Source organism: Oncorhynchus nerka, linkage group LG8, assembly GCF_034236695.1.
Source record: "Oncorhynchus nerka isolate Pitt River linkage group LG8, Oner_Uvic_2.0, whole genome shotgun sequence".
NCBI lineage: Eukaryota > Metazoa > Chordata > Actinopteri > Salmoniformes > Salmonidae > Oncorhynchus > Oncorhynchus nerka.
Window position 1 is genome coordinate 29679999 of NC_088403.1, and position 16559 is coordinate 29696557.

The window sequence follows — 16559 nt, forward strand, 5'->3', positions numbered from 1 at the left end:
CAGGGTCAGCAACACCTTCACACCACTACCTTACTGTAGGAACCACTACAGCAGGGTCAGCAACACCTTCACACCACTACCTTACTGTAGGAACCACTACAGCAGGGTCAGCAACACCTTCACACCACTACCTTACTGTAGGAACCACTACAGCAGGGTCAACAACACCACTTCACCACTACACAGGGTTAGAAACAGCTTCACTTCACTACCTTACTGTAGGAACCACTACAGCAGGGTTAGCAACACCTTCACACCACTACCTTACTGTAGGAACCACTACAGCAGGGTCAGCAACCACTACCTTACTGTAGGAACCACTACAGCAGGGTCAGCAACACCTTCACACCACTACCTTACTGTAGGAACCACTACAGCAGGGTCAGCAACACCTTCACACCACTACCTTACTGTAGGAACCACTACAGCAGGGTCAACAACACCTTCACACCACTACCTTACTGTAGGAACCACTACAGCAGGGTCAGCAACACCTTCACACCACTACCTTACTGTAGGAACCACTACAGCAGGGTCATTAACACCTTCACACCACTACCCTACTGTAGGAACCACTACAGCAGGGTCAGCAACACCACTACCTTACTGTAGGAACCACTACAGCAGGGTCAGCAACACCTTCACACCACTACCTTACTGTAGGAACCACTACAGCAGGGTCAACAACACCTTCACACCACTACCTTACTGTAGGAACCACTACAGCAGGGTTAGCAACACCTTCACTTCACTACCTTACTGTAGGAACCACTACAACAGGGTCAGCAACACCTTCACACCACTACCTTACTGTAGGAACCACTACAGCAGGGTTCAGCAACACCTTCACACCACTACCTTACTGAAGGAACCACTACAGCAGGGTCAGAAACACCTTCACACCACTACCTTACTGTAGGAACCACGACAGCAGGGTTCAGCAACACCTTCACACCACTACCTTACTGTAGGAACCACTACAGCAGGGTTAGCAACACCTTCACTTCACTACCTTACTGTAGGAACCACTACAACAGGGTCAGCAACACCTTCACACCACTACCTTACTGTAGGAACCACTACAGCAGGGTCAGCAACACCACTACCTTACTGTAGGAACCACTACAGCAGGGTTCAGCAACACCTTCACACCACTACCTTACTGTAGGAACCACTACAGCAGGGTCAGCAACACCTTCACACCACTACCTTACTGTAGGAACCACTACAGCAGGGTCAGAAACACCTTCACACCACTACCTTACTGTAGGAACCACTACAGCAGGGTCAGAAACACCTTCACACCACTACCTTACTGTAGGAACCACTACAGCAGGGTCAGAAACACCTTCACACCACTACCTTACTGTAGGAACCACTACAGCAGGGTCAGCAACACCTTCACACCACTACCTTACTGTAGGAACCACTACAGCAGGGTCAGCAACACCTTCACACCACTACCTTACTGTAGGAACCACTACAGCAGGGTCAGCAACACCACTACCTTACTGTAGGAACCACTACAGCAGGGTTCAGCAACACCTTCACACCACTACCTTACTGTAGGAACCACTACAGCAGGGTCAGAAACACCTTCACACCACTACCTTACTGTAGGAACCACTACAGCAGGGTCAGCAACACCTTCACACCACTACCTTACTGTAGGAACCACTACAGCAGGGTCAGCAACACCTTCACACCACTACCTTACTGTAGGAACCACTACAGCAGGGTCAGAAACACCTTCACACCACTACCTTACTGTAGGAACCACTACAGCAAGGTCAGCAACACCTTCACATCACTACCTTACTGTAGGAACCACTACAGCAGGGTCAGCAACACCTTCACACCACTACCTTACTGTAGGAACCACTACAGCAGGGTCAGCAACACCACTACCTTACTGTAGGAACCACTACAGCAGGGTCAGCAACACCTTCACACCACTACCTTACTGTAGGAACCACTACAGCAGGGTTCAGCAACACCTTCACATCACTACCTTACTGTAGGAACCACTACAGCAGGGTCAGCAACACCTTCACACCACTACCTTACTGTAGGAACCACTACAGCAGGGTCAGCAACACCACTACCTTACTGTAGGAACCACTACAGCAGGGTCAGCAACACCTTCACACCACTACCTTACTGTAGGAACCACTACAGCAGGGTCAGCAACACCACTAACTTACTGTAGGAACCACTACAGCAGGGTCAGCAACACCTTCACACCACTACCTTACTGTAGTAACCACTACAGCAGGGTCAGCAACACCTTCACACCACTACCTTACTGTAGGAACCACTACAGCAGGGTCAGCAACACCTTCACATCACTACCTTACTGTAGGAACCACTACAGCAGGGTCAACAACACCTTCACACCACTAGCTTACTGTAGGAACCACTACAGCAGGGTCAGCAACACCTTCACACCACTACCTTACTGTAGGAACCACTACAGCAGGGTCAGCAACACCACTACCTTACTGTAGGAACCACTACAGCAGGGTCAGAAACACCTTCACATCACTATCTTACTGTAGGAACCACTACAGCAGGGTCAGCAACACCTTCACATTTACATTTAAGTCATTTAGCAGACGCTCTTATCCAGAGCGACTTACAAATTGGTGCGTTCACCTTAAGACATGCAGTGGAACAGCCACTTTACAATAGTGCATCTAAATATTTTAAGGGGGTGAGAAGGATTACTTTATCCTATCCTAGGTATTCCTGAAAGAGGTGGGGTTTCAGGTGTCTCCGGAAGGTGGTGATTGACTCCGCTGTCCTGGCGCCGTGAGGGAGTTTGTTCCACCATTGGGGGGCCAGAGCAGCGAACAGTTTTGACTGGGCTGCGCGGGAACTGTACTTCCTCAGTGGTAGGGAGGCGAGCAGGCCAGAGGTGGATGAACGCAGTGCCCTTGTTTGGGTGTAGGGCCTGATCAGAGCCTGGAGGTACTGAGGTGCCGTTCCCCTCACAGCTCCGTAGGCAAGCACCATGGTCTTGTAGCGGATGCGAGCTTCAACTGGAAGCCAGTGGAGAGAGCGGAGGAGCGGGGTGACGTGAGAGAACTTGGGAAGGTTGAACACCAGACGGGCTGCGGCGTTCTGGATGAGTTGTAGGGGTTTAATGGCACAGGCAGGGAGCCCAGCCAACAGCGAGTTGCAGTAATCCAGACGGGAGATGACAAGTGCCTGGATTAGGACCTGCGCTGCTTCCTGTGTGAGGCAGGGTCGTACTCTGCGGATGTTGTAGAGCATGAACCTACAAGAACGGGCCACCGCCTTGATGTTAGTTGAGAACGACAGGGTGTTGTCCAGGATCACGCCAAGGTTCTTAGCGCTCTGGGAGGAGGACACAATGGAGTTGTCAACCGTGATGGCGAGATCATGGAACGGGCAGTCCTTCCCGGGAGGAAGAGCAGCTCCGTCTTGCCGAGGTTCAGCTTGAGGTGGTGATCCGTCATCCACACTGATATGTCTGCCAGACATGCAGAGATTCGATTCGCCACCTGGTCATCAGAAGGGGGAAAGGAGAAGATTAATTGTGTGTCGTCTGCATAGCAATGATAGGAGAGACCATGTGAGGTTATGACAGAGCCAAGTGACTTGGTGTATAGCAAGAATAGGAGAGGGCCTAGAACAGAGCCCTGGGGGACGCCAGTGGTGAGAGCGCGTGGTGAGGAGACAGATTCTCGCCACGCCACCTGGTAGGAGCGACCTGTCAGGTAGGACGCAATCCAAGCGTGGGCCGCGCCGGAGATGCCCAACTCGGAGAGGGTGGAGAGGAGGATCTGATGGTTCACAGTATCGAAGGCAGCCGATAGGTCTAGAAGGATGAGAGCAGAGGAGAGAGAGTTAGCTTTAGCAGTGCGGAGGGCCTCCGTGATACAGAGAAGAGCAGTCTCAGTTGAATGACTAGTCTTGAAACCTGACTGATTTGGATCAAGAAGGTCATTCTGAGAGAGATAGCGGGAGAGCTGGCCAAGGACGGCACGTTCAAGAGTTTTGGAGAGAAAAGAAAGAAGGGATACTGGTCTGTAGTTGTTGACATCGGAGGGATCGAGTGTAGGTTTTTTCAGAAGGGGTGCAACTCTCGCTCTCTTGAAGACAGAAGGGACGTAGCCAGCGGTCAGGGATGAGTTGATGAGCGAGGTGAGGTAAGGGAGAAGGTCTCCGGAAATGGTCTGGAGAAGAGAGGAGGGAATAGGGTCAAGCGGGCAGGTTGTTGGGCACATCACATCACTACCTTACTGTAGGAACCACTACAGCAGGGTCAGCAACACCACTACCTTACTGTAGAAAACATGGCAGCAAGGGTCAGCAACACCACTACCTTACTGTAGAAAACATGGCAGCAAGGGTCAGCAACAGGCGACCCGCGGCATTTTAGTTTTTGGGGAAAAAACGATTGTAAAATCACCAGGAATTTAGGTTTAATTTAGGAAACGTATTCCCACGAATAAAAAAGAGATGTGATCGTGTCTCAATGTAATCAAGGAATGAAACTATTGTTATTTTAAAATAATAATATATTTTTGGGGCTTAGTTGTGGTCAATTTGCAGTGTATCAATTATTGTAATTATGTTCCAGCCCCCCGACCACCCTCATCGACAGAAATCATCCCACGGCTGAATCTAGTTGACTACCACTGCACTGCAGTGTCTGACACTGCTGAGCCAGACAACTACACAGGAGCACACAGGGCCACTGTACAGCTCAGATTACACTCAGATAAAGGGACAACCTGATACTGTTCTGACAGAGAGGGAGAGCGAGAGCGAGAGAGGGGGGTGAAGGTAGAGAAAGGGATGAGGAAGGGACAGCGATAGCAAGAAAGAGAGAGAGACTGAATGGAAAGATGATTGAGTGTGTGTGTGCCTGCAGTATGATGTGTGTGTATTGAAAGGGAAGTAGATTTGGCTCCTGTCTGATTGCCATGGTCTCCCTACGCAAATGGTTACGTAATCCTGCAGGATGGTGGCCCATCTCCTCCGTCACTACCACACCGTTATGTCCAGCCAACGTGTGTGTGTGTGTGTGGCTTAGCCTTTTGCTTGTCATCCCCTGCCACGCTCGTCTTGGCTGGAAGAAAGTCACTGTTGGCAGAGGAGCGAGAGCGAGAGAAGAGATGGAGCGTGGGGATATAGAGGGAGAGAGAGGATAGAAAGGGCGAGCGAGAGCAGAGCAGATTAGCAATTTCTTATCTCCTTTTTTTCAGAAACTTCATTAGAATGTACTGTGTGTGTGTGTGTGTGTGTGTGTGTGTGTGTGTGTGTGTGTGTGTATTCAATATTCATCCAATGCAAATATCTGTGGTTTCAGAGTAAAACATAAACTCAGCAAAAAAATCCTCACTGTCAACTATTTATTTTCAGGAAACTTAAAATGTGTAAATATTTGTATGAACATAAGATTCAACAACTGAGACATAAACTAAACAAGTTCCACAGACATGTGACTAACAGAAATGGAATAATGTGTCCCTGAACAAAGGGTGGGTCAAAAGTAACAGTTAATATCTGGTGTGGCCATCAGCTGCATTTGGGGCGGCAGTGCATCTCCTCCTTATGGAGGACACCAGATTCACCAGTTCTTGCTGTGAGATGTTACCCCACTCTTCCACCAAGGCACATGCAAGTTCCCAGACATTTCTGGGGGGAATGGCCCTAGCCCTCACCCTTCAATCCAACAGGTCCCAGACGTGCTCAATGGGATTGAGATCGTTTTCCATGGCAGAACACTGACATTCCTGTCTTGCAGGAAATCACGCACAGAACGAGCAGTATGGTTGGTGGCATTGTCATGCTGGAGGGTCATGTCAGGATGAGCCTGCAGGAAGGGTACCATATGAGGGAGGAGGATGTCTTCCCTGTAAAGCACAGTGTTGAGATTGCCTGCAATGACAACAAGCTCAGTCCGATGATGCTGTGACACACCGCCCCAGACCATGACGGACCCTCCACCTCCAAATCGATCCCGCTCCAGAGTAACGCTCATTCCTTCGCCGATAAACGCAAATCCGACCATCACCCCTGGTGAGACAAAACCGCGACTCGTCAGTGAAAACCTTTTGCCAGTCCTGTCTGATCCAGCGATGGTGGGTTTGTTTCCATAGGTGACGTTGTTGCCGGTGATGTCTGGTGAGGACCTGCCTTTACAACAGGCCTACAAGCCGTCAGTCCAGCCTCTCTCAGCCTATTGTGGACAGTCTGAGCACTGATGGAGGGATTGTGTGATCTGGTGTAACTTGGGCACTTGTTGTAGAAGCTATTCTATAGCTGTTTTGCAAGTGTGATGTTCGGATGTACCGATCCTGTGCAGGTGTTACACGTGGTCTGCCACTGCGAGGATGATCAGCTGTCCGTCCTGTGTCCCTGTAGCGCTGTCTTGGGCGTCTCACAGTATGGACATTGCGATTTATTGCCCTGGCCACATCTGGAGTCCTCATGCCTAAGGCACGTTCACACAGATGAGGAGGGACCCTGGGCATCTTTCTTTTGGTGTTTTTCCGTCTGTAGAAAGGCCTCTTTAGTGTCCTAAGTTTTCATAACTGTGACCTTAATTGCCTACCATCTGTTAGTATCTTAAAGACCGTTCCACAGGTGCATGTTCATTAATTGTTTATGGTTCATTGAACAAGCATGGGAAACTGTGTTTAAACCCTTTACAATGAAGATCTGTGAAGTTATTTGGATTTTTACGAATTATCTTTGAAAGACAAGGTCTGGAAAAAGGGACGTTTCTTTTTTTGCTGAGTTTATTTGACCCTCTGCTCAATCTCCCTCAGTGCAGTAACGAGAGGTGCAGTGAAACTGGTCCATCTTGTGTAGTATAGGCTGTTATTGTAGATTGACAGTTATGTTTGTATCTTATGGCGGTTAAGGTTGTGATTGATTTAAGCTGATCCAAGATCAGTATTTAGTTCTAGTTGAGGCTGTTTACGGTTCAGTGTGTGGGTTAATCGGAATACCAGTAAGGCTCATGGTTACAGCGCCCCCATGGGGATCAGAGGAGAGGAGCAGCCCCTCAGGCTCCTGCTGCACCGTCTGTCAACTCCAGTACTGAGGAAGAAGGTACAGTACATTTGCTTCCCAAACGCCATACACAGGGGCACCGAGAGAGAGACTTTATTGGGTCAATATGAAAGTACTAACATCAGTGGATCAAAACAGTACTTCCTGGTAGTCCTTGGCGTGACATGACTTTCTATTGAAGGTCAGCTGTCTGTTTATCAATAGAGTATATACGAGGACTGCAGCCAGATGCCTTCAGGGGACATGTCAAACATGAGAGCGCGAGACAACAGAAACAGTTGGTGGGGTCAATACAGGAACCAGGAGAGGGAGCTGTGTACCTGTGGAAATGCAAAATGTCCTTCCTCCGTTGTTTCCATATTGTACTTGTCAGTACAAACGGAGACCAGTCATAAGAGACAGATTCTACCTCATTAATCTTCTTACCGTACATACTAGGCATTTTAATTTCTCTCTTGGCTCTAAAGCATGTTAAACCTAATATAGAGTCATTTGACTTACATTTATTTATTTTATCCCTTCCTCCCTCAGAACTAGTCTTTACGGACTGTGGCACTATTAGAGATGAGAGGTTGGCTACTCCCCCTTGTGGTGGAATGTGACAGAAAGCTACTTTACCCCGACAGTCAGCCAGAGACCTCCAGTATTTACATAGGTTCTCTGCAGTGCTACGCAGTGACGACACCCTGCTCAGATACAGCGGAGTGCCACTAAGCTAATGACCAGTGCACTGAGCTGTTCTACTAGTGGCAGACCCAGGATCAGTTTACCCTTTCCATAACCATAAGGGACGGCCGGACAGACTACAAATCAGTGCTTAGCAGCCATCTATACTGCCCTGTGCCAGCTAGCTGTTGAGGACTCAGGAAAGTTCTGGGATGTTTAGCTTCTGGCCTGTGGCTGTTCTGGCGCTTAAAAAAACAAACAATCTGGCTTAGAGTCTTAAAACAAACCTGTAAAACAGCAAGGGCACCGTCTGACACACCCACACACACACACACACCCACCCACACACACACACACACACAGTCTGAAGCTTAGCTATCCTCCACTGTGTGAATCTATGATCTGAGAAAAATGAGGCACCTTTTTTCTCAGTTTCTTTGTTTTAGATTTTGTTTCCCTCCCATCTCCTGTCCTCTCTCTCTGCTACAGTTCTCCCTATACAGTTAGTTTTAGACTGTATGGTGCACTTTGATTGGTCGTGATAGTATGGGGCATGAAGGGTTAAGTTTAGTGGAGCGGCGGGTTAGAATGGGTCAAAGCATACCCCAACTGTGGGGTACACACGTGTGTCACACACACACACACACACACACACGCATACGGTTGAATGGAGGCAGATTCGTATAGCTCCTAAATGAAGTCTGTGGATCAAATCAAATCAAATTTATTTATATAGCCCTTCGTACATCAGCTGATATCTCAAAGTGCTGTACAGAAACCCGGCCTAAAACCCCAAACAGCAAGCAATGCAGGTGTAGAAGCACGGTGGCTAGGAAAAACTCCCTAGAAAGGCCAAAACCTAGGAAGAAACCTAGAGAGGAACCAGGCTATGTGGGGTGGCCAGTCCTCTTCTGGCTGTGCCGGGTGGAGATTATAACAGAACATGGCCAAGATGTTCAAATGTTCATAAATGACCAGCATGGTCGAATAATAATAAGGCAGAACAGTTGAAACTGGAGCAGCAGCACAGTCAGGTGGAAGTTGAAACTGGAGCAGCAGCATGGCCAGGTGGACTGGGGACAGCAAGGAGTCATCATGTCAGGTAGTCCTGGGGCATGGTCCTAGGGCTCAGGTCAGTTGAAACTGGAACAGCAGCATGGCCAGGTGGACTGGGGACAGCAAGGAGTCATCATGTCAGGTAGTCCTGGGGCATGGTCCTAGGGCTCAGGTCCTCCGAGAGAGAGAAAGAAGGAGAGAATTAGAGAACGCACACTTAGATTCACACAGGACACCGAATAGGACAGGAGAAGTACTCCAGATATTACAAACTGACCCCAGCCCCCCGACACATAAACTACTGCAGCATAAATACTGGAGGCTGAGACAGGAGGGGTCAGGAGACACTGTGGCCCCATCTGAGGACACCCCCGGACAGGGCCAAACAGGAAGGATATAACCCCACCCACTTTGCCAAAGCACAGCCCCCACACCACTAGAGGGATATCTTCAACCACCAACTTACCATCCTGAGACAAGGCTGAGTATAGCCCACAAAGATCTCCGCCACGGCACAACCCAAGGGGGGGACGCCAACCCAGACAGGATGGCCACAACAGTGAATCAACCCACTCAGGTGACGCACCCCCTCCAGGGACGGCATGAGAGAGCCCCAGTAAGCCAGTGACCCAGCCCCTGTAATAGGGTTAGAGGCAGAGAATCCCAGTGGAAAGAGGGGAACCGGCCAGGCAGAGACAGCAAGGGCGGTTCGTTGCTCCAGAGCCTTTCCGTTCACCTTCCCACTCCTGGGCCAGACTACACTCAATCATATGACCCACTGAAGATCTGTCTCATGATAACAGGTTCCCTCCAGATGTGTGTTTGTGTCTGTTTTACTTACCTTGTTTACTGACCCCCTCTCTGTCTGTGTCTACAGAGTGTCGGGAGGTGAGTTGTTTGACCGTATCGTGGAGAAGGGGTTCTACACAGAGAAAGATGCCAGTACTCTCATCAGACAGGTGCTAGACGCTGTCGACTACCTCCACAAGTTGGGCATCGTCCACAGAGACCTGAAGGTGACGGTGACACACACACACACCCCGTCTACTCCCCCTTGCATCTTGACATGTGCGGATCACTTGTGTTTTATGGGCCGTGATTCATTGCGGTGGTGAGGTGCAGCTTGCGTTTGTGATTTGGGCCGCTCAGCGGGTCACAACACGCAGTGGCTTCTGGGAAATATACCACATAGCGGATTCCACTGAGAGAGAGGAGTATGGTCATACGGCCTCATAAAACAGACGGCAACATAACTGTACTGTGTTGAAGGGTTATAGACTGTAGAAAGAGGAGGAAGGGAAGCGCTACTAAGGTACACAATAGTACATTTTGGTAGACAGAAGGTGCTCTTTGGTAAACGGGGTAAATTGGTCATCAAAAAGGAAGGAGGGCCTCCCGGGTGGCGCAGTGGTTAAGGGCGCTGTACTGCAGTGCCAGCTGTGCCACCAGAGACTCTGGGTTCGCGCCCAGGCTCTGTCGTAACCGGCCGTGGGGCGACGCACAATTGGCCTAGCGTCGTCCCGGTTAGGGAGGGCTTGGCCGGTAGGGAAATCCTTGTCTCATCGCGCACCAGCGACTCCTGTGGCGGGCCGGGCACAGTGCGCGCCAACCAAGGTTGCCAGGTGCACAGTGTTTCCTCCGACACATTGGTGCGGCTGGCTTCCGGGTTGGATGCGCGCTGTGTAAAGAAGCAGTGTGGCTTGGTTGGGTTGTGTATCGGAGGACGCATGACTTTCAACCTTCGTCTCTCCCGAGCCCGTACGGGAGTTGTAGCGATGAGACAAGATAGTAGCTACTAAACAATTGGACACCACGAAATTGGGGAGAAAACGGGGTAAAAATTCAATAAACAAAAAAAAGGAAAGAGGACCAAGGCACTCTTCATATAATTAATTAAAATAGCTTTATTAGTATGTCATTTTCAATAGAAACAAAGTTTTTTTTTTTAAACGACGAGTTTTGGCTGCATGGCCTTCGTCAGGGAGTAGTATTGAACATGCCATACTAATAAAGCCATTTTAATTAATTATATGAAGAGTGCCTTGGTCCTCCTTTCTTTTTGGTTATAGACTGTGTTGAAGGGTTATAGACTGCCTTTGACAAATGATTACGGTTTTATATCTACAGTACGTTCAGGGTAAGTAGAGAGCCAAGGATGGGAGAGCTCCGTTTGTGGTTAACACGATCCCTCTCTATCCCGCGCTCTCCCTCTGTCCGCTCTCTCCCTCTGTCCGCTCTCTCCCTCTGTCCGCTCTCTCCCTCTGTCCGCTCTCTCCCTCTGTCCGCTCTCTCCCTCTGTCCGCTCTCTCCCTCTGTCCGCTCTCTCCCTCTGTCCGCTCTCTCCAGCCAGAGAACCTGCTGTATTTTAACCCCCAGGACGAGTCTAAGATCATGATCAGTGACTTTGGTCTGTCCAAGATGGAGGGCAGCGGAGATGTCATGTCGACCGCGTGCGGAACGCCGGGATACGTGGGTAAGAAGAGATGCCCCCCCCACCCCATAACCTTAAATGTCCTTACTTAGAAGTTAATGCCACTTGTTAATATATCTTGTGTCGTCAGCTACTGAAATGTTAATACTGGAAGCAAGTCTTTTTGGGGTTTTAGGCTACCGTCCTTTCCAAAGTCGTATGCTACATTGTCTAAGTGCTCACTCTTACTGAGTGTGATGCCATCACTGTGCTTTACATAAATGACACACTGCATAATACAGTATACTGTAGGTGAAATCCCACTGCTTTAATTATAGTGTGTGCAATGGGGGAGGGCGCATCTGTGTGCAGCTCACACACACAGACATCCTGCCTCTGGAGTAAGAAGGTCTTATCACACGCTGACAGACCCTGCCCCCAGTCGCCTGCTTTCCCTTTTTTAGCAGAGCGACTGAGTCAGACGGCCAACATGGCGGGGCGCTCTACTGCAGTTCACTACGCGCTAGAGGGCTGTCAACTCTGTGCCACACATGGGGATTTATATACTGTGGCACTGTTTTTGCATGTGTGTATCTTTGAGTGTTGGTTTGTGTGTGTGTGTGCTTTTTCATCTCGTCAGTGTGTCAGAACATGACAGAACCTTTCACGTTGACGTGTAGGACGGTGCCTCTGGTAGTCAGACACTCTGAAGACTCATCACGTTGATGTGTAGGTCGGTACCTCTGGTAGTCAGACACTCTGAAGACTCATCATGTTGACATGTAGGACGGTACCTCTGGTAGTCAGACACTCTGAAGACTCATCACGTTGACCTCTGGTAGTCAGACACTCTGAAGACTCATCATGTTGACGTGTAGGTCGGTACCTCTGGTAGTCAGACACTCTGAAGACTCATCATGTTGACATGTAGGACGGTACCTCTGGTAGTCAGACACTCTGAAGACTCATCATGTTGACGTCTTATCTGCCGGCTCCTGTCCACGCCCCTACATCCACATGCAAGTCAGTTAGCAGACACTTGTTTAAGTTTATCCATCGGAAACTATAGTCGGTGTACTGTAGGCCAGCTAAACAACACCTTACTAGTTAACCTCCCTGGAATATGTGGGACGGTAGCATCACACTTGGCCAAAAGCCAGAGAAAATGCAGAGCGCCAAATTCAAATGAATTCCTATAAAAATCTAACTTTCATGAAATCTCACATTTAAGATACCAAATTAAAGCTACTCGTGTTGTGAATCCAGCCAACATGTCAGATTTCAAAAAGGCTTTTCGGCGAAAGCAAAGGATGCTATTATCTGAGGATAGCACCTTCATAAACAAAATAGAGAAAACATATGTCAACCCTGCAGGCATGACACAAAACACAGAAATAAAAATATAAATCATGCCTTACCTTTGACGAGCGTCTTCTGTTGGCTCCAATATGTCCCATAAACATCACAAATGGTCCTTTTTGTTCGATTAATTCCGTCCATATATATCCAAAATGTCCATTTATTTGGCGCGTTTGATCCAGAAAAACACAGATTCCAACTTGTGACTACAAAATATCTCAAAAGTTACCTGTAAACTTTGCCAAAACATTTCAAACTACTTTTGTAATACAACTTTAAAGTAAATAATCAATAAATTGAAGACGGGATGATCTGTGTTCAATACAGTAAGAAAACAAACTGAAGCATGCTTTCTGGTCATGCGCCTCTATCAAACAGTACACATGAAGTGACCCTCGTTCAAGATGGCCGTACTTCTTCATTACACAAAGGAATAACCTCAACCAATTTCTAAAGACTGGTGACATCCAGTGGAAGCGGTAGGAACTGCAAGCAAGTCCCTTAGAAATCTGGATTCCCAATGAAAACCCATTGAAAAGAGAGTGACCTAAAAAATAAAAAAACATCTGAATGGTTTGTCCTCGGGGTTTCGCCTGCTACATAAGTTCTGTTATACTCACAGACATGATTCAAACAGTTTTAGAAACATCAGAGTTTTCTATCCAAATCTACCAGTAATATGCATATCTTATCTTCTGGGGATGAGTAGCTTTTCATACAAAATTACAAATGCTGCCCCCCTATCCTAGAGAAGTTAATGACATTGGAAGTGTCTCATCCTTCCTCCTCCCTCTATCCCACAATCTCTTCAGATGAGGCCACTGCAGTTTTTGTCCCTCCATCCCTCCCTCCCCATCTGCTGTAGGGCTTTTCTAAAAGGCTGCAATGTGACGGTTGCTGCATTAGAAATGCTGCTAAATATAGCAGGTCCTGGATGATGGCATTGAGAAGCCTGCATTCCTGAGGTATGAATAGCCCAGGGTTAGCGCCTGGCTGAATTAAGACCAGACTCTGTGGTTTGGACAGGCCCACCATCAGAGAGTGGACACACGCATACACATGCTGTGTACAAACACACACACACACACACACACGTCGGCCATATTGTTAGAGGAGATACGCAACACACGCTCAGCCCAGCACACACAGTGCCTGACTGTCTGTGGGTGTGCGTGTTTCCTGTGATCTGCATTTACCTCAGTCTTCAATATTGTTCTGTTTGTCGACCGTTGTTTGGGTGAGCTCAGTTCTATTTTGGCTGGGCTGTTATCATTGATTAGTCTGGACAGGCTTCTCTCAGTCTCGATAATCGCCCACGGGGGTGTGGGGGGGGGGGGGGGGTCACGGCCTCTGATAGGATGAGCTCCAGCTCTGGGCTTGACAGCAGGGTAATCCAGGGGGAGAACACGTCTCTGTGTCCATCTCTGACTGTCTCCAGTTATGTCATCAACGTCTCATCCCCCTCTCTCTACATCTCACCCTTCGTCTCTCTCTCCTTTTTCTCTCTCTCAGCTCCAGAGGTTCTTGCTCAGAAGCCCTACAGTAAGGCAGTGGACTGCTGGTCCATCGGAGTCATTGCATACATCCTGTAAGTTTCTATAGTCAATTGTACAACTCCTACAGACATGCTATGTGTTCCCATACCCAGTCAATGCCATGAGGGCAGAATTCACAGCTTTATATTGAGGGCCTTGGTTTGGATCCATCTAGAGTGCAGCTGCATTTCACAAGTTCGCACACACGTTTGACTTATTGTGCGTGTGTGTTTGTCTGTGTGCGTGGATGTTTGTGTGTTTTGTAATGGAGAATGACACAACATCATGCCTCTCTCTATTCCTTTCATCAGAGCCAGATGTTGGTCTGCTACACTCTGCTCTGCTCAGTCACCATGTATGGACATAGTGCTTCTGAGGAGAAAAAACAGACTTTTCAACATGTCTCTCTTTTGTTTTTCACCCCTTTGTCTGTGTGCGGACAACCTCTGAGTCAGAGGGCAGATTTAGCGCTGTGTGTGTTCCAGCTCTCGCTGACTGAGTTCCAGGCGTGTGTGTGTGTGTGTGTTAGGGGTTAGAGTTCAGGGTTAGGGACCGGGAGAATGGGGGTTAGAGTTCAGGGTTAGGGGCGGGGTGAATTAGGGCAGGGTGAGGGGTTAGGGGCGGGGTGAATAGGGGTTAGGGGAATAGGGGTTAGGGCGGGGTGAATAGGGGTTAGGGGCGGGGTTAGGGGCAGGGTGAATAGGGGTTAGGGCGGGACAGGGTGAATAGGGGTTAGGGGCGGGGTGAATAGGGGTTAGGGACAGGGTGAATAGGGGTTAGAGTTTATCGTTAGGGACAGGGTGAATAGGGGTTAGGGGCGGGGTGAATAGGGGTTAGGGACAGGGTGAATAGGGGTTAGAGTTTATCGTTAGGGACAGGGTGAATAGGGGCAATGGAACAATAAAGGCTGTGAGAACGATTGAAAGGTGTGAGTTACCTCGGTCGTCAGAGCATCAGGGCAAATCTTCCTCATCCGCTGAAAACGTACCTCATTTTTGCTCCCCTCTCCCTTTCTGTGTTGTTCTTGGCTCTCAATGGTTTGTCGCTCTGTGATGTGCAAAGCAGGGCTCTGCCCTCTGGTTCTATCTCTCACCCTTCTCCTCTTCCCTTGTTCTTTCTCCCGTCCCAATAGCTCAGACATCCTTCTGTTCTTCTCTATTTTCACCTGTTTATCCATCTCTGTCCGTTTATTGACGTAGTTGTTATGTAACTCTCCATGCTTACACAGCTTTGGATATAAGGATCACTAGGTGTCACTGGGTCATTAGAGGTGTGTGTGTGTGTGTGTGTGCGCGCTCCTGTCACCTCTACTGTATACATGTGAGGGAGGATAAATAAATGTCTGAGAAACAGCGTTCACACAGTCAGTCAGTCCAGCTGGTGGATTAAACTGTGAATGTATGTTCAATAAGTAGTCCTCAAACATCCTTGCGAATAGCCTAGGCAATATTAAATTAGACCAAATATGTGTTTAGAGTTCAAGTAAATAGATTAAATCCAAGAATATCCAGTTGTGGATGGTAGTGTTGGGTTGAGGCCTGACATTGGACCCCTTGATGTTTCCTCAGTGAGTTCCCAGTGGTCAGTGAGCTACTCCCGTCTTGTCATTTAGCCATTAGCACGGGCCTCGGAACTCGTTAGCCCATTTCCGAGCGCCTCCACACAATCCGGCTCGGCATGCCTGGTTGGGTCTCTCCTCAGGTGTGACGAGATCGCATCAGGTAATCAGGTGGAATAATCGCTCCGGCTCCTGCAGAGGAATGGCGCGCAAGTCTTTAACCAAATGTGAAAGCACAAAAACAGAAAGCTCATTGCGGCCACATCAGGCAGAACAGCTTCTCGATGAAGAAAGGCATTTTAATGAGGTTCGATCATAATGGCGGCTAATGTTTCCTATGGAAATCGTTTTGCCACAAGAAGTTCAATTAGTCCAGGATGAGGTTAGGAGAGCAGACAGAGAAAAGGTTTAGGATACATTACATTCACCTTGTCAGTTTGTTATCAATTGAATAGTTGTTCCAGCATTTGTCTCATTCGTCATCATGTTATTCTATTATCATCTTGAAAGGAAACGATTCCCTGAAGTAGGAAGTGAATGCATGTTAACTTTTTTTTTTATGAGCTCACTTCCTGTCTGTGTCTGCAGGTTGTGCGGCTATCCTCCATTCTACGATGAGAATGACTCCAAGCTCTTTGAGCAGATCCTCAAAGCAGACTACGAGTTTGACGCGCCATACTGGGACGACATATCTGATTCAGGTAAGCTGTGTGTGTGTGTGCGTATCTAATGGAGTGAGTGATCCCCTTCAGACAGAGCTCTTCTTCCTCCCGTCTGGCAAATATGGACACCACACCACCACAGCTACTTTCTCTATGCTGTGACGTCGTCCTCTTGGAATTTGTGTGTGTTTTTAAGAGGTCATCACAGACCTGATCTGAGAACCCTATATTCTCCAGTCTAACCAGTAAACGGAAGAGAG

At 48.4% G+C, this 16559-nt stretch overlaps 1 protein-coding gene across 1 annotated transcript in view; it reads left to right on the forward strand.

Annotated features, from left to right (window-relative positions):
• camk1da (calcium/calmodulin-dependent protein kinase 1Da) overlaps positions 1-16559 on the forward strand; it is a 96272-nt gene that overhangs the window by 66179 nt on the left and 13534 nt on the right. Inside the window, exons 4-7 of the mRNA XM_029665974.2 lie at positions 9653-9791; positions 11122-11248; positions 14057-14132; positions 16226-16338. Of these exons, the coding sequence (XP_029521834.2) occupies positions 9653-9791; positions 11122-11248; positions 14057-14132; positions 16226-16338 (455 nt within the window). The remainder of the gene's footprint in view (positions 1-9652; positions 9792-11121; positions 11249-14056; positions 14133-16225; positions 16339-16559) is intronic.